This window comes from Lagopus muta, chromosome 23, assembly GCF_023343835.1.
Source record: "Lagopus muta isolate bLagMut1 chromosome 23, bLagMut1 primary, whole genome shotgun sequence".
Lineage (NCBI taxonomy): Eukaryota > Metazoa > Chordata > Aves > Galliformes > Phasianidae > Lagopus > Lagopus muta.
The window spans coordinates 5464420-5487286 of record NC_064455.1 but is presented as its reverse complement, the minus strand read 5'-3'; the positions used below and the strand labels follow the sequence as shown (position 1 = coordinate 5487286).

At 58.0% G+C, this 22867-nt stretch overlaps 7 protein-coding genes across 14 annotated transcripts; 5 read left to right on the top strand and 2 right to left on the bottom strand.

Moving 5' to 3' along the window:
* Positions 1-702: 702 nt before the first annotated feature.
* Positions 703-2329, top strand: CCDC28B (coiled-coil domain containing 28B). 2 transcript variants are annotated; one of them, XM_048925531.1, is made up of 6 exons: positions 704-831; positions 1320-1481; positions 1561-1709; positions 1789-1943; positions 2022-2044; positions 2144-2329. In XM_048925531.1, exons 2-6 carry the CDS (start codon positions 1342-1344, stop codon positions 2193-2195), a joined length of 519 nt encoding a protein of 172 aa, XP_048781488.1. In that variant the 5' UTR covers positions 704-831; positions 1320-1341; the 3' UTR covers positions 2196-2329. The 2 variants fall into 2 exon arrangements, with proteins under 2 accessions (XP_048781487.1, XP_048781488.1); XM_048925530.1 differs by having other exon boundaries at positions 703-831; positions 1789-2044.
* Positions 2330-2335: 6 nt separating this feature from the next.
* On the top strand, positions 2336-4702 carry IQCC (IQ motif containing C). 5 transcript variants are annotated; one of them, XM_048925508.1, is made up of 6 exons: positions 2336-2490; positions 2622-2765; positions 2945-3151; positions 3261-3600; positions 3787-3905; positions 4323-4702. In XM_048925508.1, the coding sequence occupies exons 1-6, from the start codon at positions 2416-2418 to the stop codon at positions 4362-4364; spliced, it is 927 nt and encodes a 308-aa protein (XP_048781465.1). In that variant the 5' UTR covers positions 2336-2415; the 3' UTR covers positions 4365-4702. The 5 variants fall into 5 exon arrangements, with proteins under 5 accessions (XP_048781465.1, XP_048781464.1, XP_048781467.1 ...); XM_048925507.1 differs by having other exon boundaries at positions 3258-3600; XM_048925510.1 differs by lacking the exon at positions 2945-3151.
* A 180-nt stretch (positions 4703-4882) lies between these two features.
* DCDC2B (doublecortin domain containing 2B) lies at positions 4883-8889 on the top strand. Of its 2 annotated transcripts, none has more exons than XM_048925526.1 (6): positions 4883-5585; positions 6396-6453; positions 6847-6917; positions 7458-7589; positions 7882-8019; positions 8774-8889. In XM_048925526.1, the coding sequence occupies exons 1-6, from the start codon at positions 5308-5310 to the stop codon at positions 8853-8855; spliced, it is 759 nt and encodes a 252-aa protein (XP_048781483.1). In that variant the 5' UTR covers positions 4883-5307; the 3' UTR covers positions 8856-8889. The 2 variants fall into 2 exon arrangements, with proteins under 2 accessions (XP_048781483.1, XP_048781482.1); XM_048925525.1 differs by having other exon boundaries at positions 7873-8019.
* Positions 8890-9275: 386 nt separating this feature from the next.
* On the bottom strand, positions 9276-11415 carry TMEM234 (transmembrane protein 234). The gene is made up of 5 exons (XM_048925541.1): positions 11314-11415; positions 10672-10823; positions 10216-10282; positions 9955-10047; positions 9276-9390 (listed from the first exon to the last, which is right to left on the bottom strand). Exons 1-5 carry the CDS (start codon positions 11411-11413, stop codon positions 9329-9331), a joined length of 474 nt encoding a protein of 157 aa, XP_048781498.1. The 5' UTR covers positions 11414-11415; the 3' UTR covers positions 9276-9328.
* EIF3I (eukaryotic translation initiation factor 3 subunit I) lies at positions 11304-15284 on the top strand. The gene is made up of 11 exons (XM_048925506.1): positions 11304-11414; positions 11577-11669; positions 11828-11915; positions 12475-12540; positions 12866-13015; positions 13120-13247; positions 13512-13622; positions 14009-14098; positions 14348-14421; positions 14572-14664; positions 14951-15284. The coding sequence occupies exons 1-11, from the start codon at positions 11412-11414 to the stop codon at positions 15030-15032; spliced, it is 978 nt and encodes a 325-aa protein (XP_048781463.1). The 5' UTR covers positions 11304-11411; the 3' UTR covers positions 15033-15284.
* A 544-nt stretch (positions 15285-15828) lies between these two features.
* Positions 15829-19446, bottom strand: LOC125703996 (myotubularin-related protein 9-like). 2 transcript variants are annotated; one of them, XM_048969242.1, is made up of 11 exons: positions 19160-19446; positions 18959-19018; positions 18618-18726; positions 18279-18404; positions 17971-18144; positions 17662-17879; positions 17407-17568; positions 17181-17322; positions 16883-17103; positions 16593-16744; positions 15829-16473 (listed from the first exon to the last, which is right to left on the bottom strand). In XM_048969242.1, the coding sequence occupies exons 1-11, from the start codon at positions 19354-19356 to the stop codon at positions 16310-16312; spliced, it is 1725 nt and encodes a 574-aa protein (XP_048825199.1). In that variant the 5' UTR covers positions 19357-19446; the 3' UTR covers positions 15829-16309. The 2 variants fall into 2 exon arrangements, with proteins under 2 accessions (XP_048825199.1, XP_048825200.1); XM_048969243.1 differs by lacking the exon at positions 18959-19018.
* Positions 19447-19948: 502 nt separating this feature from the next.
* On the top strand, positions 19949-21546 carry FAM167B (family with sequence similarity 167 member B). The gene is made up of 2 exons (XM_048925532.1): positions 19949-20868; positions 21280-21546. Exons 1-2 carry the CDS (start codon positions 20587-20589, stop codon positions 21541-21543), a joined length of 546 nt encoding a protein of 181 aa, XP_048781489.1. The 5' UTR covers positions 19949-20586; the 3' UTR covers positions 21544-21546.
* The last annotated feature ends 1321 nt before the right edge of the window (positions 21547-22867 follow it).

Sequence of the window (22867 nt, the reverse complement as noted above, 5' to 3'; positions counted from 1 at the left end):
AAACACCTTCACTTTTTTTTTTTCCTGTTATGGCACAGATAACCTCTGTGGGGAGCTGATGTATGTATCTTCGTATCCAATAGAAACACCCACAAACTCACTGCTGCTGTCTGTGTTATTTCTCATTCATTGAGGATCGTGTTTGGGAGTGAAATCTGGGGCACTGAGTGGAGTGGAGAGGCTGGGGGGAACCTTCATTTGCAAAGGTGATGGCACATCTGTGCCTCCAGACAACTGGGGGAGGAAGTCTGTGCCTGGGACACCCAGCACCGGGCAGTTTGTTGCTCTTCATTCCCTGTGATCTGGGGGTTCCTGCGGTCCCACGTGCCAGAGGACTGAACCCTTGCTCTTGCAAGGGCAAATCTGTGGTCACACAAATCAGGTGATGCTGAGGAGACTCACGGTGAACCCTGGATGGTTTAAGGGGGTGGCAGGCAGTGACATCCCCTCCCATTTCTACCAGGATGCTCGCAGAGAAGGAGCCCGGGTGCAGACCCCATACCTACCCCAGACCCTCGCTGCGTGCACGGCTGCCGCATCCGCTCCAGCTGTGCAGAATGGAGGGCAGGATCCTGCCCTCCCCATGTGACGCTGGTGCTGCGGTCCGGGGCCATCTGCGCGTTGTGGCCACTCCAGCGGGCGGCGTTCGGCGCTGCAAGGCGGCGTCCAGCGACGTCCCTCCAGCAGGGGCCGGGCTGTGCTGAGGCCGGAGGAAGGTCCCTTTCCCTTTAAATGCAAATCGCAGCCCCAGGGCTCCGGGAACACAGTTGGTCCAGCGGTCCTGGGGACGCAGCCGGGTGGCACCGAAGGCCGGAGGAGGTCCTCGCACAGGTCGGTGTTTCCATGCCGCTGTGGTGCGGCGCCGGAGCCCGTAGAACAAATGGGCTTCCGCAGCACCCGCCGCATCACCCCGTCCTGCCACCGTCAAGGGCCCAGGGGGCAGAGGAGTTCGGTGGGGGCCGAAATACGCTGGGGAGGGTTCAGGGATGTCGGGTCCCTCCTGCAGTCTCTGCCCTGGCTCCGGGAATCGGGAGTCCTTCCCTGCTCCATGGGGGCTGAAATCCTCTTTTCTGCAGCTCTGGGAGAAAACGCTGAGGAATAATCCCCGGCTGGGAGTTCCCCGGGTGTTTTTCAGATCCCAGGCTCTGCTCTGTGCCCTGATGTCCCACCGCAGACCGGGATGAGGCAGCCTGAGCCTGGCTGCTGACCCCAGTGTGGGGGCTGAGCTCTGTCCTTGGCTTCCCGGCTGCCGTGAGGACCAGGAGGCCCCGCGTGGGGAAGCGCTGCCGAGAGCTTTGTGTCCATCCTGTCCTGCTCAGGTGCTTCCCGCGTGGCTCTGGGATGGAGGAGCGGAGGAAGAAGCGGAGCCCCAGAGGGCAGCTGGCACCCACCAGGGCATCACGGCTTCTGCCCACCAGCAGGAGCGCATCCTTCCCCCTGCCGCTGCCCGCCCTGCCCTCACAGCGTGCCAGGCCCCGGCGGTCAGTGCTGGGGTGGGGGGAGAGAGCAGTGCTGGGGGGATGGGCTGGGGGTGTCACATCGTCCGTGTCCTCTGTGCAGGGCGAGCAAGGAGAGGGTGAGGGCAGGGGCAGCGCGGGGGGCCCCACTGCAGCACAGCTTCCTCACCGAGGTCTCTGATGTCTGTGAGATGGAGGGCGGGCTGCTCGGCCTGCTCAGCGACTTCCACTCAGGCAAACTGCAGGCCTTTGGTGAGCGGCCGGGAGCCAGGGGACGCGGGGGAGGGGGGGGCACGCTGGTGGGTGGTGACAGCTCTACTTGCGGGTGCAGGGAAGGAATGCTCCTTCGAGCAGCTGGAGCACGTGCGTGAGATGCAGGAGAAGCTGGCGCGGCTGCACTTCGGCCTGGATGTGTGTGTGGAGGAGCTCCCGGAGGAGCAGAAGAAGCTGGTGGCCGACAGGAACCTGGACCAGCTGCTGGCACACGTGAGTGGCGTCTCCTCACCACGTGCCCGGCCCTGCAGCGCTGATAGGCGCCTCAACCTCTGCCTTTGCCTTCTGCAGCTGGAGGAGCTCAGCAGCTCCATGTATCCTGCAGGGCCGTGGGGTGGCGGTGGTGCTGGTTCTGGTGGTGGTGGTGCAGGGCACGTGCCGTCCCGCCGTGCTTTCCCTTGACAGCAACGCAGTCAGAAGCTGCACCTGGCCGAGAGCCCCAGCCCTGAGGAGGCCGCGGCCTGACAACCGCCGGCTGCGGGGAGGCGGCCCCGCGGGATGGGGAGGACGGGACGGCGGAGCCCCCCTGGCCCACCCTGCGGGGCCGACGGCGGTGACGCGCGGGTCACCGAGTTCCCCACACCCCCCTCAGCCGCCATTTTGGTCCGCCGCGCGCAGCGGTGCTGTGACGTCATCGGACGGCGCGGTGACGTCATCGGACGGCGCCCTCGTTGCTCCGGAGGCGATGGCGGTGGCTCCGGGTCCCCGGGAGGAGAGCGCGGAGAGGCGGCGACTGCTGCGCGCGGTGACCCGGCTGCAGGTGGGGCCGCGGGAGGCCGCGCCGCGCTTCATTAAAGCCGTACCTCGCTCCGTACCCGGCCGTGCCGCTTCTTTTCCGCCGGGCCGCCGTCCGGGCGCTGAGCTGCTCCCCCCTCTCCGCTCTGCCCGCAGGCTGGGGTCCGGGGCTTCCTGCTGCGGCGGCGGCTGCGGGGCGTGCGGGCGGAGTACGAGGAGGTGGTGAGGGAGATCGAGGGGGAGCTGAGCGAGCTGCGCTGGACGGGCCTCTGTCTGCCCAGACCCGTCTTCGTCTCCGAGGTCCGTGCTGGTGCGGGGCGGGCCGGGGCCGCGGCTCTGTGCGGGCGCTGGGCGCGGCGGGGCCGCGTGTTGGCAGCGGGCTGCCTTGCGGCCTCGTCACCGGAAGAAACGGGGCGATTGCGCGGCCGAGGCCCGCCGTGGGCTTCCCGCTGACCGATCGTTGCCTCCCGCGGGTGAAGCTCAGCTCCGCTCGGAGCTCCAACTGCACGAGAAACTGCGCGCTTCGTGTGCCGAGCTCCCGTCGGTCTGCCCCCCTCCCGCGGTGGCTGAGCGCTGCTCGTAGCGCGGCTTCCCGTCCTGAGAGAAAGGCCTGGGGCAAAGTTTGCGGTGGTTCAAATCGCAGCGTCAGGTGTTGTGACAGAGCTGCTGGTAATGCAGATCTCTGGGTAGGACAACGGCTGCCCTGCAGCGCTGCCCCTTTCAGAGCTTTCTGTGCTTTGTTTGTTTGTTTTTTTATGTCTGTCTGTCCAGTTTTTCACTTTTGTCTCCTAGAAGCCAGTGAAAGAGAAGCGCTCACCTCTGCGAGAAGCTGTATTGAGTGACAAGGACAGCACAGAGAAAACACAGCAGGACCTGGATGTTCCCAAACCAGAATGGGATTGGGGCTCCAGCAATAGCGTGAAACCTACAGCCCAGCTGCAAAGTGAGAAAGAACTGAGTTCTGTGGGTGAATGCAGGGTAGCAAGCCCTGCAAATCTAGGGGCAGTCACAGGTAAAAGCACTGAAAAAAGGTGCAGTGCCCCATCGGAGAGCAAGGAGTGGCAGAACAGCAGCAGCATTTCATCTGTATGGGACAGCACTGACCTGGAACCAGGCTCCCTCAAAGCCTGCCTGGGTAAGAGACAGCAGTCCCTGCAGTGTGGTGTTCTGCTGCGTGGGTTGAATAACCAGGTGCAGGTGGTGAAGTAGGACTTTGGAGAATCGAAGCCTTGAGAATGTACTGGAGACGTCAGAATCTCTCACTGCAGGAGAGAGATGCAATTTCAGTATTCTAGCAGTAGCTTCTTCCAATCCTTTGCAGAAATTCCACTTGTGGATGTAAAGGAGCTTCCCCGAACTCGGCCTGGCCTCCAGTCCTTCAGGAATCACTTGATCATGGAGCTGCTGTGGTTGCAGCAAGCTATTGACAGCCGTAAAAATGTAAGGGCTTGCTCTGCCTCTTGGTCAGAGGGGTTCCATCTGTGATGGGTGAGAGGCTGGGTGGTGGGGGTCCGGTTTCCTTGGGGTTGGATCAGATGATGGCTGTGCCTTTTTTTTTATTTTTAGAGAGAGAGAGAGGGGAAAAAAATGAAAAAGGAAAGCAGAAATTGTTTAGATTTGGCTGTAAGCTTCTGTCCTGCTAAAGAGAGGCTGCTGTTTGATAAGTGCTGTGTGTGTGTAATACAGTAACGTGCCTAGGAGCTATCTCACTTAGCAAGCTGCTGTTGGCATTGGTTAGGGTGCAGTTCATGTGAATCTTCTGGCCAAGTGTGATGACTTTGGCTAAACTGCAGGTGCTTTCCTGCTTCTGGGTCTCTGAGATCTAACTGCTAACATTTGATTTTCTTTCTCTTGTAGTACCTGAAGCTGAAACAGAGGCTGGAGTCTCCTGACAGCTAGGAAGGCATTCCTGAGCACGTGGGATGTTTTGTACTGCTGTGGGGGAGCAGAGGAGCTGCAGCACCAAAGTCACAACATGATTTCACAGCAGCACTCCAACTCTGTGAGCTGATGTTCTCCTAACCAGATTCATGTGGCAAAAGACTTTTGTTTCTTTTAAATGTGAATATTTGGTCAAAGCAGGAATGCAGTGACACTAAGGAGGTTCTGTGTCTTGGAGGAAGTCCTCCCTCCCTGAGAACCTGTCCTAAGGGTAAATTGAGGCTGGGAAAGTTGTCACAGAAGTTCCACTTTGACCAGCTCCTTGCTTCTGGTGGAATTAAAATGCCTGAAGGCCACAGGTGCTTTGAATCTGTACGATGAACTTCTCCTTCACTCAGCTGTGGGTGATGTGCACCACTGTGTGAGCTGTATTTTTCTGTACTTCACCACTCTGCAATGCCTGGGATCTCCAAGTGCCTGTTTTGACCCAGGGCAACCAGTGCAAGGAGCAGCGTATCTGCCATGGCGTGGATGTTTGTCCTCCATGTGCAGAATGGAAACCTGCTGCACGCTTCATGCAGTAGCAGGTGATGGCAAGGGGATGACAGCTTCAGGTATTGCTGCTCTGGGTGACATGCAAGCTGCTGCCAGAGATACTGGCACTGCCCCTCTGAACTGCTTCATTTGAACCTGTTGGCCATGGTAGTTAGCGTGGGGTGAGGTTTAAAGAGCTGTGTGGTTCCTGGCTCTCAGATGGCAGCGTTTGCAGGTTGTTTGATGTGGCTTCAGCCTGGCCCACAGCTCCTGCTGCAGCCGTGGTGACGGGCAGTTGCTCAGGGGACTGAGGAGGAGGGGCAGCAAAACACAAAGGCAGAAGGGCGCAGGCTGAGTGGGAGAGCTGCTGGAGCTCTGCTCCCTGCTCTGCGTCTGTCTGTCTGTCTGCCTCTCTGACCCATGGGGAATGAGCTCCCGGCGCTCAGCTCTGCCTCGTCCAGCCAAGAACGTGGTGGTGTATCGCAATGGCGACCCCTTCTTCCACGGGAGGAAGTTTGTGGTGAACCAGCGGCGGCTTCTGACCTTTGAGGCATTTCTGAGTGAGGTGACCGAGGGCATTCGTGCACCCTTGGCTGTGAGGAATCTCTACACACCCCAGCATGGCCGTCGCGTTGCTGAGCTGGCTGACCTGCAGGATGGCTGCCAGTACGTGGCTGCGGGCTGTGAAAAGTTCAAGAGGCTCGAGTGAGTAGATGGTGCTTTTGTCTCTGGGTTTGGTAAGCAGTTCTAGATATTTTGAGGTGTAAATGGAGGGGGGAAGGAAAGGGCAAACAGGTAAAAAGGATGCAAACCCAAAGAAAAATACAGAGAGGTTAGTTTCTTTCCCTGGTGGAATTTTCTGGATGTATTTCAGGTTGCTTGGGAAATGCATGTATTGCTGACAAGGTCACTGACTCTTGAGAGAAAAAACGCTGGGGGAGATGTGAGGTCTCCTTTTGGCTGTGTGAGATTGGTGCTGCTTTGCCTCGCATGCACCATTTCGTGGGGTGTGGGAGGTTCTACAGAGTTGCCAGCCACAGTTTCCGCTCTGATAAGCACTGTTTCTCTGGGTTAGTGGAGGTTTCTTTTGTTTTCTAATTCTGCACGAAGTTGAGCTGTTCAGGTTCATCCTGAAATACAGAGGGCTGAGAGATTCGTGGCATTGCTTCAGTCTTGAGTGTGTGAGATGTGTGTGCTGGGTGAGTTTGGCTCCCTGACTGCATGCTGCATCCTGTTGAGGTGGTCCTGATTGAGCAGCAGTCAGTCCTTGGAGCCTTATCATTGTTTAGCTCAAAGGAATAAAATGTTCTGGATGTCTTGGTCTGTGTTTGAGTGGGATTTCTTAAATAGGCTTTAATTGTGGAAGCTCGTGAAATGAAGAATGTGGAGGATTTTAAACATGACCCAAATAATAAACACGCATACTGGCAACGAATCAACAGAGCAGTCATTTTCTCACTGCTCTTCAGTCATGGCCTGGTTGGTGCACTGCAGTGTCATCTCTTGTTCTTGTAGCTATTTAAATCATGGGAGGAAGGAGCTCCGTGGGACAAACAAGAGCAACAGCGTGCAGGTGAGTCTGAGCTGAGTGTGGACAGGCAAGAGCACAGACTGAGCTAGGAGGGATGGCTGAGAGCTGGCACTGGTGTAACACAAGTTGAGACTTAAGGCTGCAATGTGTCCAGCAGAGATCCTGTGAAAATGACACAGGAATCAGTAGGGTGATGTGTGAAACGATGCAGGGGCTGCTTAACAGTGAAGGGAAGAAGGATCTGCTCAGAGGTTCTGGAATGCACCCAAGTATGTGAAGAACCTCTCCAGGGCTTCGTGTTGCTGACAACAAACCCCACCTAGCAGCAGCAAGCTGAAGGCAGGATGGGCACCTGCTGCCTGGTGAAGAAAATGGAACAGCTCTGGAAGCTTTGTGCCAGAGCTGTCTGTTTTTTGTGCATGAATTTGTCTCCAGCCCTGTGCCGCAGCCCCCTGGAAGCCCAGCACTGCAGTGCAGCAGCAGAAGCCCACCCACCTTACAGTACAGTAAGTGCCTCAGTGCTTTCTGCTGGGAAGGTATTTGGGAGCATTTTGGAAGCTGAAGTAGGGAATTCCTGTGTGAGATTCTGACAATGGTAGAATCAAGGCTGGAAAAGATTACTGTGATCATCCAGTCCAACTGCCCACCTTCCACCAGTATCTCCCCACTGTTGTGTTCCTCAGCACTACAGCTGCACACCTTGTGAACACTTCAGGGACGGAGGCTCAGCCCCCAGGCAGCCCATTTCAGTGCCTGACCACCCTCCTGGAGGTGGTCTTCTCAATATCCAACCTGAATGCTGCCCCCACACGAACAGTTCCTCCTTCCACCAGAGCTATCTGCTGCAAACACTGCATGAACACCTGCCTTTTGCCCTCTCTTCCACAATCCACCTCATCAGAGGAAACTGAACAGAAATGCCCATAGTTCATTACAGATCTCACGGTGCCTGGTGACACCAGAGGCAGAGTTGATGTCTTCACAACTGCTAATAAAAGGTTTCTGCTCGCTGCCTTGCTTTGTGCTCTGCCTTGTTTCTGCTGTAGTGTCTTTCGGAATGGGGATTTGCTGAGCCCCCCTTTCCAGCTGATGATCTCCAAGAGCACTTCATGGCAGTGGGACGCGCTCCTGGCTGTGCTGACAGAGAAAGCTGATCTGTGCAGTGGAGCTGTTAACAGGTGGGTATGTGGGCAAGGCACTGCTGGGCCTTCTTTCATTGTGCCCAGGAACACAGGCAGCACTCAATAGTTGCAGGACCAGGAGTTTGATGCTTGTAGCACGCTTTGGCAATTTCAATTGCTTTTTGGTTTTCCCATCTTTAAATCAATAACACCAACACCCTTTGCTCTTATCTTGGTCTCATTTACCACTTTGCACTTGTTTGCCTCCACACTGAGGGGCTGTTCTCTATCTTGCAACTTCCCCTCATGTTGCTCTGAATCTCTTGGTCTCTTTCCCGAGGCTCTGCAGCCTGGATGGCAAACTGGTGTCCACTGGAAAGGAACTGGTGAATGGCAGCTACTATGTGGCAGTGGGAACTGAGGAGTACAAAAAGCTGCCTTACATGGAGCTGCTGGTGCCCCAGGACGCTGTGTGCAGGACGCTGTGGTACGTGGGCTGTGGCTGAGAGGTTTAAGGAATCGTCTCAGAGGTGATCTTCAGCTGAAATCACCTTTCCCATAGCCTGCCATTCAGTGCTGTCTGTATCAAGGGTTGAATTCTGCTTAATGAGATGGAAATTTTTAGGAAGCCAAAATGCTTCAAAGCTTTCTGTGTAAGTGCTTGGGAGGAAAAAGCAGATAAACGCACAAAGGTGGAGGCACTCACTGGTCTGGATCAAACAATAGTTTGTAGCAATTGCTTGGGCGAGCCGTTTAGCTTTCTCACTCCGTTTAGAATCGCTGTGCTTCCTCCTGGAGTGTGTAAAGCTGGAAGTAACCGCCAGGGGGAACTTCGGAAACCGAAGGGCGGGGTGTTTCTGCGGGGCTCTGCGTTTTAAAAAGTCGAGGTTGTTTTCTGCGTCATGAACATTTCCCTTCTTCTGGATTGAGAGTAACGGCTCCCCACTGCAGGAAGCAAAAAAGACTTCCTGGAGGGGCTCCTGCTTCTGTCCTTACTCCTTTTCCAGAGAGCTGCAGAGACTGCAGAAGAATTTATACCAAAAGGCAGAAGGACACAGCACAGCATTTATCCCACTTAATGGTTCTGTGAAATGTGGGAGATCCTTCCCGGCTGTGTTCAGATCTCTATGCTGACATTCTGTGCCCCCAGCTGTGACCTGTTAGGCAGGACTTGCCTGTAGCCAGGTGAAGCTTTGAAGCTGACTTGTAATAAATGTGTTTTTTCTTCTTGCTGCTGAAAGGTACAGACTGCAGGCAGATCACAAACCGCTGTCTCGGGGAAAAAGGATGACAACAGTTCTGAAGATGAAGAGCACTGAATGATCTTTTCCTTGGCAGCAAAACAACTCCGAAGAGTTAAGGACTGTGATGAGAGGGCAGATAGTAAACTGCTCTCTGCACTGTAGGTAACAAAAGAGGCAGTACGAGGTCTGCTTACACCACAGACTTGCCAAGGCTTTTGATGTATTAACAAACTTCCTTCTGTAAAAGATCAGATGGTTCTAGAAGGTCTTTCAATGATTTATTAACCAATTATTACCCCTCCAGTGCTGAACAAGGCAATTCAATCATCCCTGCCTTGAACCACCCACAGAAAAAAATCATCCTTCACTGAAGACATTGAATAGGATGTCCTTGCAACATGCCTTGTTCCACTCTGGTACTCGGGGAATTCTGCAGACAGCCATGTGCCAGAACAGCTTTCTTGAGGCCAAACATGTTGCTGCTGAGCCAGAAGCTCCCCTCTTCAGCCATGGCTCACCTTCAAGCAGTTTCCTCTGCTCACTGTGCCTTGGTCACGAACCAGCTACGCAGAGGGTGATGCCCAGGAGGGTGAGCAGCATCCCTGCCACAGCCCCTGCAGAAATAAGCATTCTGTGTTGGGAACTCACACAGTTCAACTCCTGCCGTCAGCCCCTGTCACTGCTACATCTGTGATTCTCAGCTGCCAGTAAAGAAGATAGCCTAAATGGGTGCGAGCCAAACTGGTACTTACTGCTAATGCTCTATGCCTGTGTCTTTCAGCTTTCACGTTTCCTGTTATTTTTCCACTTTCTAGGCAGGATAATGTTAGTGTGTAGAGTAAGGGGCATAAAGAAGGATGGGTGGTGACATTTTGGGGCTTATGGGACATTTCTCTTACGGTTAAATCCATTGTTAGGTGAAGGCTCAGGCCTATGAGTTCTGCTAGTTTACAACAGCCAGTTCCAGCCACTTTAAATTCACTAGCCCTACCCTCTTTCAATCAGTTTCACTTCCTTTTCAGCTTCCTTGCAAGAACTACTGCCTACAGGCAGTGGTTACAGGACTTGTACAGGACCATTGTTCACTGTTTTTTAGGACACCAGAAGGGAGCACACAACATTAAGATAGCAAATAGATGCAGAAGACAACGCAACAAAGGGTTTCACGTGCAACTTACTTTTACCACCAATGTCCTCTCCCAGAATCCTTCCAGTTACCAGTGTGACTATCAGAGCCAGGGAGTTACAGAGTGGCACTGCCAGGGACAGCTCTGAAATTGAACAGTTGTCAGTTTGAAATGGATAATCCTCTAAAAATGGTAAGATATGTCCTTCATTCTTACACCTACTTGATGTTTAGCCAGAACACCAAACTAATCAGTAATTCAGCTCCTCCCAAAATCCTGATCAACCCACTCAACACAGCAATGAAAGCTAACCTGCAGATGCCAGGGTGAGGTAGAAGAGCAGAGATCCACACTGGTTCAGCAGAAATGGCACCATGTACTGCAGAAAGAAGACAGGTCTGTTGGTCACCGCATGGAAAACCATTGCACTGCCTCCAGCAAGCAGGCAGCAAAGGAGCCCCGACCCACACTCAGTGCTGTGTTTGGCAGCAGAAATGCAGCCCACTGGTGATTCTCCTGCTAGTTGTGATCTTTTTACAGCCTTGCAGAAGGCAGACAGGTCTTCATGTACAATATGAGGGTTAATTACCTCCTTTCTTCAAAAGAATCTAAGCAAGTTCTCCATAAGAGCAGTGCTACAGGCGAGCAAATGAAACGTTACAGAGCATAAATAATTTTTCTGATAGACGGAAGGTATTGAGTGCAGAAAGAGGCAGAAAGGAGGTCACGTGACACCTCCTTAGCCCAGAAGCCCAGCTGGGGTCGCACCTTGTAGTTGAGGCCCAGGAAGCTGATCTCGGCCAGCAGCTGCTGTAGGCGGCCCTGGCGCCGCACGTCCTCCAGCCCCGCCGCTCCCGTCCGTAGGAACGGCCCCGTGCTGCCCCACAGCACGGCCACCAGCACCAGCACCGCTGCCTCTCCTGCGGCACAGCTTCAGCTCAGCCCTGGGCCCAGCCCGCCATCAGCCTGCAGCAGGCGTCCCACCCCGAAAGGCCCCACGCCAGGCACGCTGCCGCGGGGCCCTCAGGGTGTAGCCAAGTTTTCTCTTCGGGGAATGTCCCGCAGCAGCCCAAATCCACGGCCGCGTCCCCTTAAAGCAGCCCCTGCTGCTGCTGCGTCCCCCCTCATGGAAGGGCTCTGCCCGCGGCCACCGCCCTTCTCAGGAAAAGCCCTTCCCGGGATCGCCGCGCCCCGGCCCTCAGGAAAGCCCCTCCCGGGGTCTGCGTGGCCGCAAGCCTCAGGAAGGAGCGCCGGGGCTCCAACCCGCAGCCGTTCCCCGCCTCAGGGAAGGCCCCCGGACAGCCCAACCCGCGTCCCCCCCGAGCCCTTCCTGCAACCGCAGCGAGGACCAAAGGCCCCGGGCCTCCCCAGCTCAGCCCGTCTCCCCTTTCCCCAAACCTGGAAGCTCACCCGCGGTCGCCATAGCGACAGCGACGGACTTCCGCCTTCCCGCGCCCTCTGACCCGGAAGTGGTGCCGCGCACCTCTCTCTCCTCTCGCACCGCCGCCATGGTGAGACGGGGAGCGGCGCGGGCCGGGCGTCGTGCGGGCGGTGGGGCGATGCGGGGCCGCGACCGGGGCTCCTGGGCTGACGGCGGCTGGCAGCCAGCGGCTCAGAAGCTCCTGCCGGGAACGTGAGCGTTAAATGGCGTCTTTCCTCACCCCCACGCGCAGAAGCCGATCCTGCTGCAGGGCCACGAGCGTTCCATCACGCAGATCAAATACAACCGCGAGGGAGACCTGCTCTTCACTGTGGCCAAGGATCCCGTGAGTATGGCTGAGCCTGCGGGGGAAACCGGGAAACCGACCCTCCGTGCGTGATGGGGGGGAAGAGTGGTGAGAGAAAGGAGCGGTGGTTAATTAACGAGCCTAATTAATTGGTCGGCGCGGCGAGGGGGTGCTTGAGCGCTTGTATCTTCTCTTAGATCGTCAACGTTTGGTATTCGGTAAACGGAGAAAGGCTGGGCACCTACAATGGCCACACAGGAGCCGTGTGGTGCGTGGATGCAGACTGTATCCTTTGAACGGTGAAACCAGTTTGTCCTCCTTGTTCCTTAGGGTGATTCAGCACCGATGGTTTCTTTCAACTGCTGTGGTGTGGTGAGCACAGCAGCACACAGCACATTTAATGTCCCCTTATGCCATCTCTTGGTGTGTGTGCTCCTTTTGCTTCCTGTTGTTTGGAACGACGTGTGCTGCACATCCCACCTGCTCCCGTTTGTGCTTCATTGCTTTTGTGAAGGTGGCCCTGGGAGCACAAAAAAGGTGTCTGAGAGCAGAAGTTTTCCTTTTCCAAGGTGGACAGGAGGTGTCAGAGATGAAAACATGCAAAGGTTGTGCCAGGACAAGAGCAGTAGTCTTTGTCTTCCCGAAAAGAAAGTTGTGGGTTTTTGTTCAAGGAGCACTTGAACTTGCTGCCTGTATGGGAGTATTGCCACTCCTGTAATGGACGTTACCCAAGCCCTATATTTTCTCAGTGTAACACAGCTTTTTAATCTTGTGTAAAACTACTGCCTGGGTACCTAGCTAACTGGGGCTCAAACATGCTGGTATTCCCTAACTGCTGACCAAGGGGACACACGACATGTACTCACTGGCTCTGCAGATAACAGCTGTCGGCTCTGGGACTGTGAAACAGGTAAGGCTCTTCTCCACGTGGCTGTGTCTGACTCGCAGCTCTGCCCTGTTCTAGAATCTGTGTGCAGCGTGTGCCTGTTTGCCCCCTGAAAGAGCTCTGAGTCCTTTCTTGGCTGTTTGGGTATTTGCCTAATTTTCTGTGAACACTTGATCAGTTCACTCACCTTGCTGCCCAAGCACGCGTTCAGTGCCTTCCAGTCACCCAACCTGTTTGTCAGCTCTGTCTGATGCTGCTGTCCTTGCTGTGACTGGGCTTTTATTTGATCACTTTCATTAATTTTGCAATGCAAGGCCAAGTGAAGTGCTGGTTTCTGCTCTGTGCTCAGGAAAGCAGCTTGCCCTGGTGAAGACCAGCTCGGCAGTGAGGACGTGTGGCTTTGACTTTGGAGGAAACATCATCATGTTTTCAACGGACAAGCAGATGGGTTATCAGTGCTTTGTGAGCTTCTTTGACCTGCGTGACCCCAGCCAGATCGGTGAGGAATCTGGGCCCATGGCTGCGACTGGGAATCAGGGGAAGTGTTGGCTGCCAAGAGCTGGTGCCACTCTGTCTGTCTGTCTCCATCCTTCCTTCCTTCAGAGAACAACGAGCCTTACATGAAAATCCCCTGCAGTGACTCTAAAATCACCAGTGCTGTGTGGGGCCCTTTGGGAGAATTCATCATCGCAGGACATGAGAGTGGGGAGCTAAACCAGTTCAGTGCCAAGGTCAGTGTGACAAGGAGGAGCCTCAGGCAGCATCGCATGGGAGAGGATATTACAGCTTTCCTGTTGTGATCACGGGGCAGAACGTGGGCTTTTGGGCTCAAACCAGTGGCCTCGTGGAAGGATAGTTAAAATATGTGTCTGTCTTCAGCAAAGCTAAACGTGCACATGCCTCCCTTTCTGCTGACAGCAACACCTAAAATCGTTTTTAGCAGAGAAGCTCGCTTTGCTTGCCAGCTCACTGAAACTGCCTTGTTTACCCTTCAGTCGGGGGAGCAGCTTTCAAACATCAAGGAGCACACCAAGCAAATCAATGACATTCAGACCTCCAGGGACATGACCATGTTCATCACCGCCTCCAAGGATAACACTGCCAAGGTGAGGCCTCCTGTGGGGCTGCGGTGCATTGCTGACATCTGCTTGCAGGAGCCCTGCTCAAAGTCATGGCTGCCCCAGTGGTTTCTCTTTGAGAATTTGAGCACTAAAGCCAAAGCTTAGTGGCAGGGTTATTGGGAATGGGGAGGCATCAGCTGTTCAGTTAGCAGCCAGGCACTGGAAACAACATTGTGCAAACAAAGGCTGCTTATTAGCGCTTCCAGAAGGTGATAGAGGTGAGAATTACCTTGGGGGTACATTTTGGGATCCTGGAGAAATGTCTTTGGGATTTGGATGCCTGGGAGTGACTGTCGTGTGAGGACTGGAGGCCAGGGGCTGGGATTTGCATGCATTACTTGGACTGCTGTTCTCTGCCTTTTGCATTTTAGCTCTTTGACTGCACAACACTGGAACATCTGAAGACATTCCGGACAGAGCGGCCGGTGAACTCTGCTGCACTCTCCCCCATTTTTGATCACGTAAGAATGAGCCACTCATTCTAACAGCTTTGGTGCAGCTCCTGCGTTGCCTCAGGCAGCTGGAAGGCCTGGTGTCACCAGTTCAGCCTGAGCGAAACAATGACTGTGGGACTGGGCTGAGGGGCTTCACTGCTGCCATGGGCTGTGCTGTGGTGGTGGGAGGCTCCCCCAAGGCTGGGCTCCCTCCTACCCTGCCTGTTGTTTCGCATGCGCTGTAAGCAGCACTGTGGTGGCTTTTCTTCTTTGCAGGTCGTGCTTGGTGGGGGGCAGGAAGCCATGGATGTGACCACGACCTCCACCAGGATTGGCAAATTTGAGGCAAGGTTGGTGCTCTTCTCTGGCAGGGCTGAGTCCGCACTTGGAGTGCTCTGCTGTGCCCAGAGCATCTCGTTCTCAGCAGTGTTTGGAGAGTTACTAAATTGCAGAGTTTCCCTGTTGATCCTGACCCCAACCTGCCTCCCCACTTCTCCCAGGTTCTTCCACTTGGCTTTTGAAGAAGAGTTTGGCAGAGTGAAGGGTCATTTTGGTCCGATAAACAGTGTTGCTTTTCACCCTGATGGGAAGAGGTGAGGATCTCTGTGCGCCTTCCTTCACACTGAATGGTCTGTGTTTGGGGAGGATATGGCTGGATTCACTCAGAACTGCGGGGGCAATGGAGCCTGCACCTCCCTGAATTCTGCCATTCCTCCCCTTTTGCCCCCCATCACTCTGCCTGTGGGGGTCATTGATGCCTGGCTGTGCATCTTGGCTAATGTTCTTATTAGCTTTTGGATTCCATCTCTTGCTGGTTTAAATCTGCACACGGTGAGTTCCTGACAAGATTGGTGACTTTCCTGCCTTTTCTCCCCTCAGTTACAGCAGTGGTGGTGAAGATGGCTACGTCCGCATCCATTATTTTGATCCCCAGTACTTCGAGTTTGAGTTTGAAGCTTAAAGGAGGATGAATTCTCTTCTTTCCTCTTCCAACCCATTGCAGTCCATTGGCTCCAGTGCAGAACTGTTGTAAGACCTGCAGTTAATCTGCTCCACAGGAGGCAGCAGGAAGCAGCACCAAACTCAGGGGTCGTGTGAAGGTGGGAATCTGGAAACCCAACCAGCTCAAAACGGCACGAGTGGCCTAAAAGGAGTTGAGTTGGCTGCCTGCCTGCCCCTGGGGATGCTAACTTCCTGACCTGCTGCGTTTATTTATATATCAGTGGAGGGAAAAAAAAAGAAAAAAACAAGAAATAAATTTTTTCTGAACATAAGGAAAAGTGCCTCCCTTCTTCTGGTCTGGGACAGAATTAACACGACTGTTTTGCTTTGCCTGCTCTGGTGTCAGTGTCTTGCTCTCTAGCAGCAGACAGCAGTGCTGGTGCTCCCTGTGCCTCTGTCCTCACCCAGGCACACGTTAACTCTTCCCAGGGTTGAGGTGCAGCTATTGCTGAAGTCCAGACCCAGCAGTGCTGGATCTGCAAACAGCCTGCAAAGAGTTGCCAGTCATTGTTTCCCGGACGACGTGCGCTCAGTTCAAGTGCTTTGTTTATTTGCTGGGCTGACCCTCAGCCAACTTTCCTCATGGAACAGTTATTTCCTGCACTAGGAGGGTTGTGTTGCAAATCCGCATCCTTCCAGACCCCGTCCCTCTGTCTTGCTGGCTGGAGGGGTGGTTTCTGTCCTTCCTTCCTTAAACTGGGTTCAAGGGCAGATCTCCCAGGCTGGCTTCCAGCTCGGAGCGACTGATGTAACACAACCTGCAGCCAGCACGCCCTTGGTGGAGAGGCTGCTGTGAGCTCAGCGTGTTCTGCTGCTTAGATTTTGCTGTGCCAACCACAGCTTGGGCACAGGGCAGGGCCCGCGGGCCAGATACATGGCAGCAAGAGCTGCTGGGCACACGGGCATCCTGCTGCCAGGTCCAGGTATGAGAGCTGCTGAAATCCCACTGGGCAACAGAGCAGAAACAGCCCAGCTCTGGCCACAGAACACACATGGAAAGCAGGAGCAAACAGAGACCACTTTACTGTGATGTGCTCGGGCTGCATGGCTGACAGGAAGCTGCAGTCCTTCCCCCTCTCCCAGCGATGTCCCCACAGCTCTGCTATGCGCAGGCTCCTCTGGGCTCCGCAGGGCGTGCGTCCCGCACAGCGCTTCCTGCAGAGCTGCAGCATGGCCTTGGTGCCTCAGCCCTGGCGATGGGGGATGATCTCCAGGACGCGCTGCTCGCGCTGCCACTCATCTCTCATTCTCCAGCCGGGCAGCCGGGTCGGACAGCGAGCGGCTCAGTCTGTTCTCTGCGCTCTCCTTGACAGCCGTGTCGCTGCCCTCCACCAACCGCCATATTTCTGCCCATGCCTCATCCAGGTACTGGGACGAGCGGATCCAGCGAAAGAACAAGCCTAGGGGACAAGGGGCTGCGTCAGCTCGGCCGTGTCCTGCTGCAGGAGGGACAAGCGTGCAGAGCTACTGCATGCGACCCAGATGGGTTCCGAAAGCCCAAGGGCTGCACCCGCCATACCCTGCCACAGCTGGATGCTCTGGGGCTCCACTGAGGGCCAGATGACCAGCGGGTTGGGTGAGTAGAGGGGGTTCAGGCACTTCTTCCTCTCCTCAGGCTGGTCCAGCCAGGCCCAGAGGGAGTGTGTGCTCTCCTTCACTTTGCACAGACACCTGCAGGAGCACAGAGATGTGCTTCAGTCCCTGGGACTGACCCGGGATGGTGATCCAGGGGTCTGCGGCTGCAGGCCAGGGTCTGCTCTGGGGCACAATGCTCACGGGGCACTGCTGTCCCCACTCCCTGCCACTTGCCTCTCCTTCTCATTGTTGCAGAGGAAAGTGCCGTAGTCGGAGGCGTAGGCGTTGTCAAAGAGGGTGAGGAGCAGCCCCTCGCTGAACTCCAGCGAGAAGGGGAACTGCCGGCTCAGCTGCCACACGCAGTCGAGGAAGAGGAGGAAGAGTGGTGCCTCCTGCTTCAGCCGCGCGTGTGAGTAGGCAGAGCGGGCACAGCGCAGGTGGAAGGGATGGCCAGCCTGCAGGACCCCATGGCAGTGGTAACAGCGCTGCAGGGGACCACGGGACCCCCGCCTCAGTTCCTTCTGCCCCTCACCTGGATCCACTCCCTTTCCAGCAGGTCCTGGAAGCCCTTCAGTGTGCGGCAGCCTGGATCCAGGATCACCTGTGCCAGCGCTGTCACCAGCAGCGTGGTGTCTGTGCCGTCTGCTCCGTGCACCAGCACGCAGCTCTCCTCCCTGGGGGGCACAGTCAGGGCACTGCCAGCTGCACTCTGCATTGGTCTCAGGGGGAGGGGAGGGATGTGGGGAGCAGCCCCCTACCTGTCCAGGCACTGCGCAGCCAAACAGGCCGTGCTGAGGGCTGCCTTAACGTGGCTCAGCCAGCGGCAGCTCTCCAGCCGGCCCAGCCAGCGGTCCATGCCCAGCGAAGCGTCGTTGCAGGCCTCCACCAGCTTGATGAAACTCTCCTGCAGCGGGCGGCCACTGGGGAGGGAGGAGGAGAAGGGAAGGACAGCCTGGTGAGGGCTGCGAGTCTGCTTTTGGGGCTGGAGCGAAGAACTTCAGCACAGCCCTCACCGCTCCAGCGGCCGATGCAGCCTCTTCCACTGCGGGTACGAGGATTTGGGCTCCGTGCCACCTCCCGTCATCCGCGCCTGTTTGGCCGTCTGGGCTGAGCGCGTGTCGATGATGAAGCCCCGCTCGCCCTCGTCCAGCACCGACCCCAGCAGCATCTCATCCTCGGGGCAGCGCTTGCGGTTGGGGCCGGTCAGCGGCTGCCCGCTGCGGAGCATCACCTGCGGGGAGGGGGCTGCGGGCATCGCCTGCGGGGCATCGGGGTGGGAGGCGCGGGGACGGGGCGGGGACGGGGCGGGGATGCGGACTCACGGTGCCGTTCCTGGTGTGATAGTAGCTGAGGACGGGGAAGCGCCCGCCCTGCCGGAACCGGGCTGCCCTCCGCAGGGTCTCCTCGCTCACGGCCGCCGGCACGATGACAGCCGGAGGGTACGTGGGGCAGACGGCGAAGTCCTGGTTCACGTCACTCAGCCGCCACTGGGTGGTCTGGGGAAGATGCGAAGGTGGGAGGGGGGGCTGCCTCCCCCCGCCCCCCAGCCAGGTGTAAAGGACCAATCCGGTCACCCCCTCCCTCCCCGTAGGGATGAGATGTGACACCACCCCCTGCCCCCAAGGCCCACCTGCGTGGCGATTTGCTGGAAGTGTCGCTCCGTGGGGAGCCGCGGCCAGCCCTCCTCCAGCCGCAGGCTCTGAGGCCGGTGGAAGAAGGGATACATCATCATCACCGAGTCCACCGAGGAAAGGGCCTGCAGCAGAGCAGAGCAGAGCTGGGGGAAGGCAGGGAACGTCCTCTCTGCAAACGCCATCCTTGCTCCCTCCCACAGGGCTTGGCAGCTCAGGTGCCCCGTGCAAACACAGCCCAGCAGCTGAGTGTTTACTCACGTTAATGACAGACCCAGAACAAACACTGTGGGCAGCCACCTGCTCCTGCCAACCCTTTGCATCCCGGCACCGCTCACCTCGATGGAGCTGGCGATGTTCAGGCACTCCTCCATGCCCGGGATCTCCAGCTGCAGCACCTTCAGGTCCTTGCAGCGCAGTGTGATGGTGCCGGAGGAACCGGCCAGCCTGGGGAGGGCAGCGGGGTCAGGGCAGGAGGGGCTGTGCACGCAGACAGCACAGAGCTGCCCTCTGTCCGGGGGGGGCTGAGAAGGGCATAGAACTGCACGGGGCTCCCGGTGTGCCTGAAGCTGTGACTCCCACCAGCTCCCCTCGGAGCAGCCATCCTTGCCCCACAGAGCTGCGTGAGGCCGGGCACTGCAGGGCAAGCCGGAGAAGCTGAGAGCACCTAAAGCCAAACCTGTTGTCCCGCGGGGAGCCGCCGCTGCGGGGTGGCTGATACCAGCCTACATTCTGCACTCTGGGGCATGGAGGAGAAGAGGAGGTCAATGCCCACTGCCACGAGCCGCGGGGAAGAGGAGGGAGGAGGCTCTGCGGTGCCAGGAGGGCAGCGGGGGATCATCCCCACCGAGGGGGCACAGGGTGGTGGGAAAGGACCGACCTCTTCTCCACGGCGTCCACGTTGCGGATGAGCAGCCAGAGCTCCACGGCGCTGGGCTGCCCTTCGCCGCCGGGGCAGGAGGAGAGCAGCAGGTGGTGGCTGGTGATGCACAGAGTGCCCTTCACCGCCGGCTGCCCCGCGCACGACAGCAGCACACTCTCCACCGTCGCCGTTTTGATCAGCTCGGAGAACTCCATGGCGGTGCTGGAGGGAGAAAGGGGAAATCCTGAGCGGCACAGCTCGGCTGGAACCCCCCCTCACCCCCCGTCCCTCCCCGCAGCGCAGCCTCCCCCGTCCCGTTCGCGTCGTCACCTAAAGCCTATGCCGCTTCCTCCCTGCAGAGCTGCGCTGGTTTCCTCCCCGGCACTGCTGTCACCGCAGTGGGGAAACTGAGGCAGAAACCCGCGGGGCTCGGGGGGCTGTGGGTGCCGGGACGCCGCGCCCGGTGCGGGCTGGGGGGGCCGGGGGACACTTGGGGGGGCGTTTGGGGCGGCTGCCGCCTCACATCGCCTCTGTTCTGTGGGGCGGGAGGAGGAGGAGGAAGAGGGGAGAAAGAGGAGGAGGAAGAAGGGAGGAGGAGGAGGAGGGGGCGGTGAGCGGCTCGCACGGTGCCCCCCAGTTCCCCCACCCACCCCCGCCCGTGGATCCGCGGCTCCGGGGGGCGACGGGCGGGGGGCAAACGGGGGCACGCGGGGTGCGGGGCCGCGCAGGAACGGAGCCGGGGGGGGGCGGATTAAGGTGGCAGGGGAGCGAATAAGGGGACACGGGGGGGGGGGGGGGGGGCTCACAGCGGGGAGCACGCGGGTTTGCAGCCCCGCGCTGGGAGCAAGCTGGGCCGCGCGGGGTCACGGGACGGCAGCGGGGCTCGAGGGGCTCCTGGCCGCGCTCTGCCCGCCGGCCGCCGCACCCCCGGGTTCCACCTTAAGGCCCGCAGCGCACAGCCGTCCCGCAGCTGTCGGCGCCCACCGCAACCGCGCGGCCCCCGCTCTCCGCCCCGTCGGCACGCGGAGCTGCTCGCTTCCCTTCCTTCGCCCTTTTTTTAGCAGCCCGGGGCCCGGACGGGAAGTCGGTGTGTCACGCAGCGCCGATAGCGGGAGGGCACTGCGACATCGCGACACCGCGTCCTCACCGCGCTTCCTCCGGGAGGACGCGGAGCCGCCTCCCAACCGGAGACAGCGGTGCTCAAAAAGGAAAGAAAAGGGGGGAAAAGAAGCAACAAAAAAACAACTTCTTTGCACTCCTCTGGATAAGCCAAGTTCCTGCCCGTTATAATTATCCCCAACCTTTATTGTTCTGGGGGTAGATAAATAGGCGGCACTCGGCACAGCTGCGGTGGGTGTTCCTCGGCGTGCTGGGATTTGGGCTCCGAGGTCCGGGAGCTGGAATTGGAGATTTGGGATCTCGGGTTTGGGATCTGGGCTGCAGCCATGCCCCTGGGCCAGGTGAATTTCTCTGAGCTGGGTGCAGAGGAGCCAACAGCAGGCGAGGAGAGCCTGGCTGGGGTCAAGGCACTGACAGCCAAACTGAAGCTGCAGACCCGCCGCCCTTCCTACCTGGAGTGGGAGGCACGGGTGCGGGGGCAGCCCTGGGGCAGGCCGACCCCACGGGGGGCAAAGGGAACCTTGGGGCAGCCCAGGGCCGAGCAGGATGGCAGCGTCTGTGGGTTCCCTGGTATGGAGGAGGCTCTGGAGTGGCTCAGGACGGAGCTGGTGAGTAATGCTGAGGGGCACGGAGGGATGGTGCCTGACCCCACAAGGGAGCCGCTGGGGCTGCTCCCGCTGCAGCTCGGAGCTCTGCTCCTGCACCAGCACGGCCACTGGTTGTGGGGTTTTGCCCAGTGCTGCAGCTCTGACCTCCTGTCCTGCCCAGAGCTGTGGGTTGTGGCTCTGTATTTGTCACCCCTTCCTGCTGCTTTGTGCAGGCAGCAACAGCTTCATGGGTGCAAACTTACGTGAGCAGGTCGCAGTTCCCGTGTTGGCCTGTGCTGCACATGGGCTCTGTGCCGATCCCAGCACCACGTATTCCTGATTCCCTGAGCGTTTGTCACCGAGCCCTGCTGCTCCAGCAGCACTGCTGGCGCTGAGCCTCTGTCGGCTGCTGACAGCTCCATTCTCCCACAGCAGGAGCTGCAGGCTGCAGACCAACGCTTGGCACAGCAGCTGATGCGCCTGCGGGCACAGCTGAACCGGCTGAAGGTGGAGCAGGTCTGCCACCGGCACAAGGAGATGCTGGACGATGCCACCTTCGGCCTCGAGGGCTGCGAGGAGGACTCGGATCTGCTCTGCACCATCCCACCCAAGGCCGCCTTCCTGCTCTCCATGCCGCTCAAGCACATCGGTGTCACCCGCATGAACATCAACTCCCGGCGCTTCTCCCTCTGCTGAGAGCAGCGGGGCCCTGCGGGCACCCATGGGTGCACCTGGGGGGTGAGAGGGGCTCATAGGTGCCCCAAAGTGCTGCAGGGACATCGGCTCAGGCCTGAGCTCCCTCGTGTTTGTGCCACGGGAAATGTGCCATCCCCATGGAGCAGCTGTGTGTGGTGGGGGTCAGACATGGGAGGATGAGGGGAGCAGCACTCAGAGGAGGAATAAAAGCAGGCGATGATGAGAAGGAGCACTTCCTGCTGTGCACAGCCCGGTGCCCGCCTGCGCCTCCAGCGGTGCTCCCAACCCCTTGGGGTGCCAGGAGGGCATCCGCTCCCAACTCTGCCCCTTGGGCTGGTTTTCTCAGTCATTCCTGCTTTGGGATGGATCCGTACCGGGGAAAAAGGGTCTGTGCTGTGAGGAACCCACTGCCAGCCCCTCCCCACGCACCCGGCCACGGTGGGTGCTGGGGCTGCACTGCTGCAGGAAGTGCTCATCACCAACAGCTGCGTGGGTCGTGGGGCCTGGAGGTGCTGGGGGCTGTGCTCAGTGCTCAGCAGCCCCGCACTGCCCCACTCCCACCCCAGTGCAGGAGGGGTGGGGGCTCTACCTATGGCTGTCCTTGCTGCAGGGATTTGCTTTTCCATTTTTCCCCTGTTCATGCCAAACCCTTTGCCAAAGGAGCTGCCGCTCTCAGTGTGTGACAGAGCACATTTTGCAAGTGCTGCCCAGGGGAGATACGGGGTGACCCAGGAAGCTGTGGGATCAAGGGACCATTCTGGGTTCTGGGATACTAGGAGGGAGCAGGGAGAGCTGCACGAGCCCCCGAGCCTGTGGCACATGGCAAGGACTGGCAGTGAGCCCTTGCCCAGGGACACCCGTGGTGCTGGGGAACGCACTGGGCGTGGGGCTGAGGAACGTCCCCATAAGGGTGGGTGCAGCACTGGGTGCCCCCCCGGCACAGCTTGGCGTTCTGCCTGCGCCACTGCAGAGCAGCTGGTGGGAACCTGCGGCTTTGCCTTTGATCGTGAAAGCCGAGACAATAGCGCTGTGGTTGCGCTGCTCAGAGCTGAGTCTCCAAAAGTCTCCAAAAACCCAGGGCTGGTGGCGCAGCACGGCCTGGGCACAACGTGTCCCCTCCAGTCTGTCCCCATGTCAGCTGTCACTGTGGCTCTCGGGGGACTGAGGCTTGGGGGTGTGGTGGTGATGGCCAAAGTGGGGCTGTGGGTGCAGGAGGTGTCACACAGCCCAACAGGGTCTGGTGGGGTACGGCACAACCGGAGCTGCCACTGCGATCCCACAGCACTGAGCTTTGGAAAGGGGGCTGTGAAGGGCCTGGGGGGTT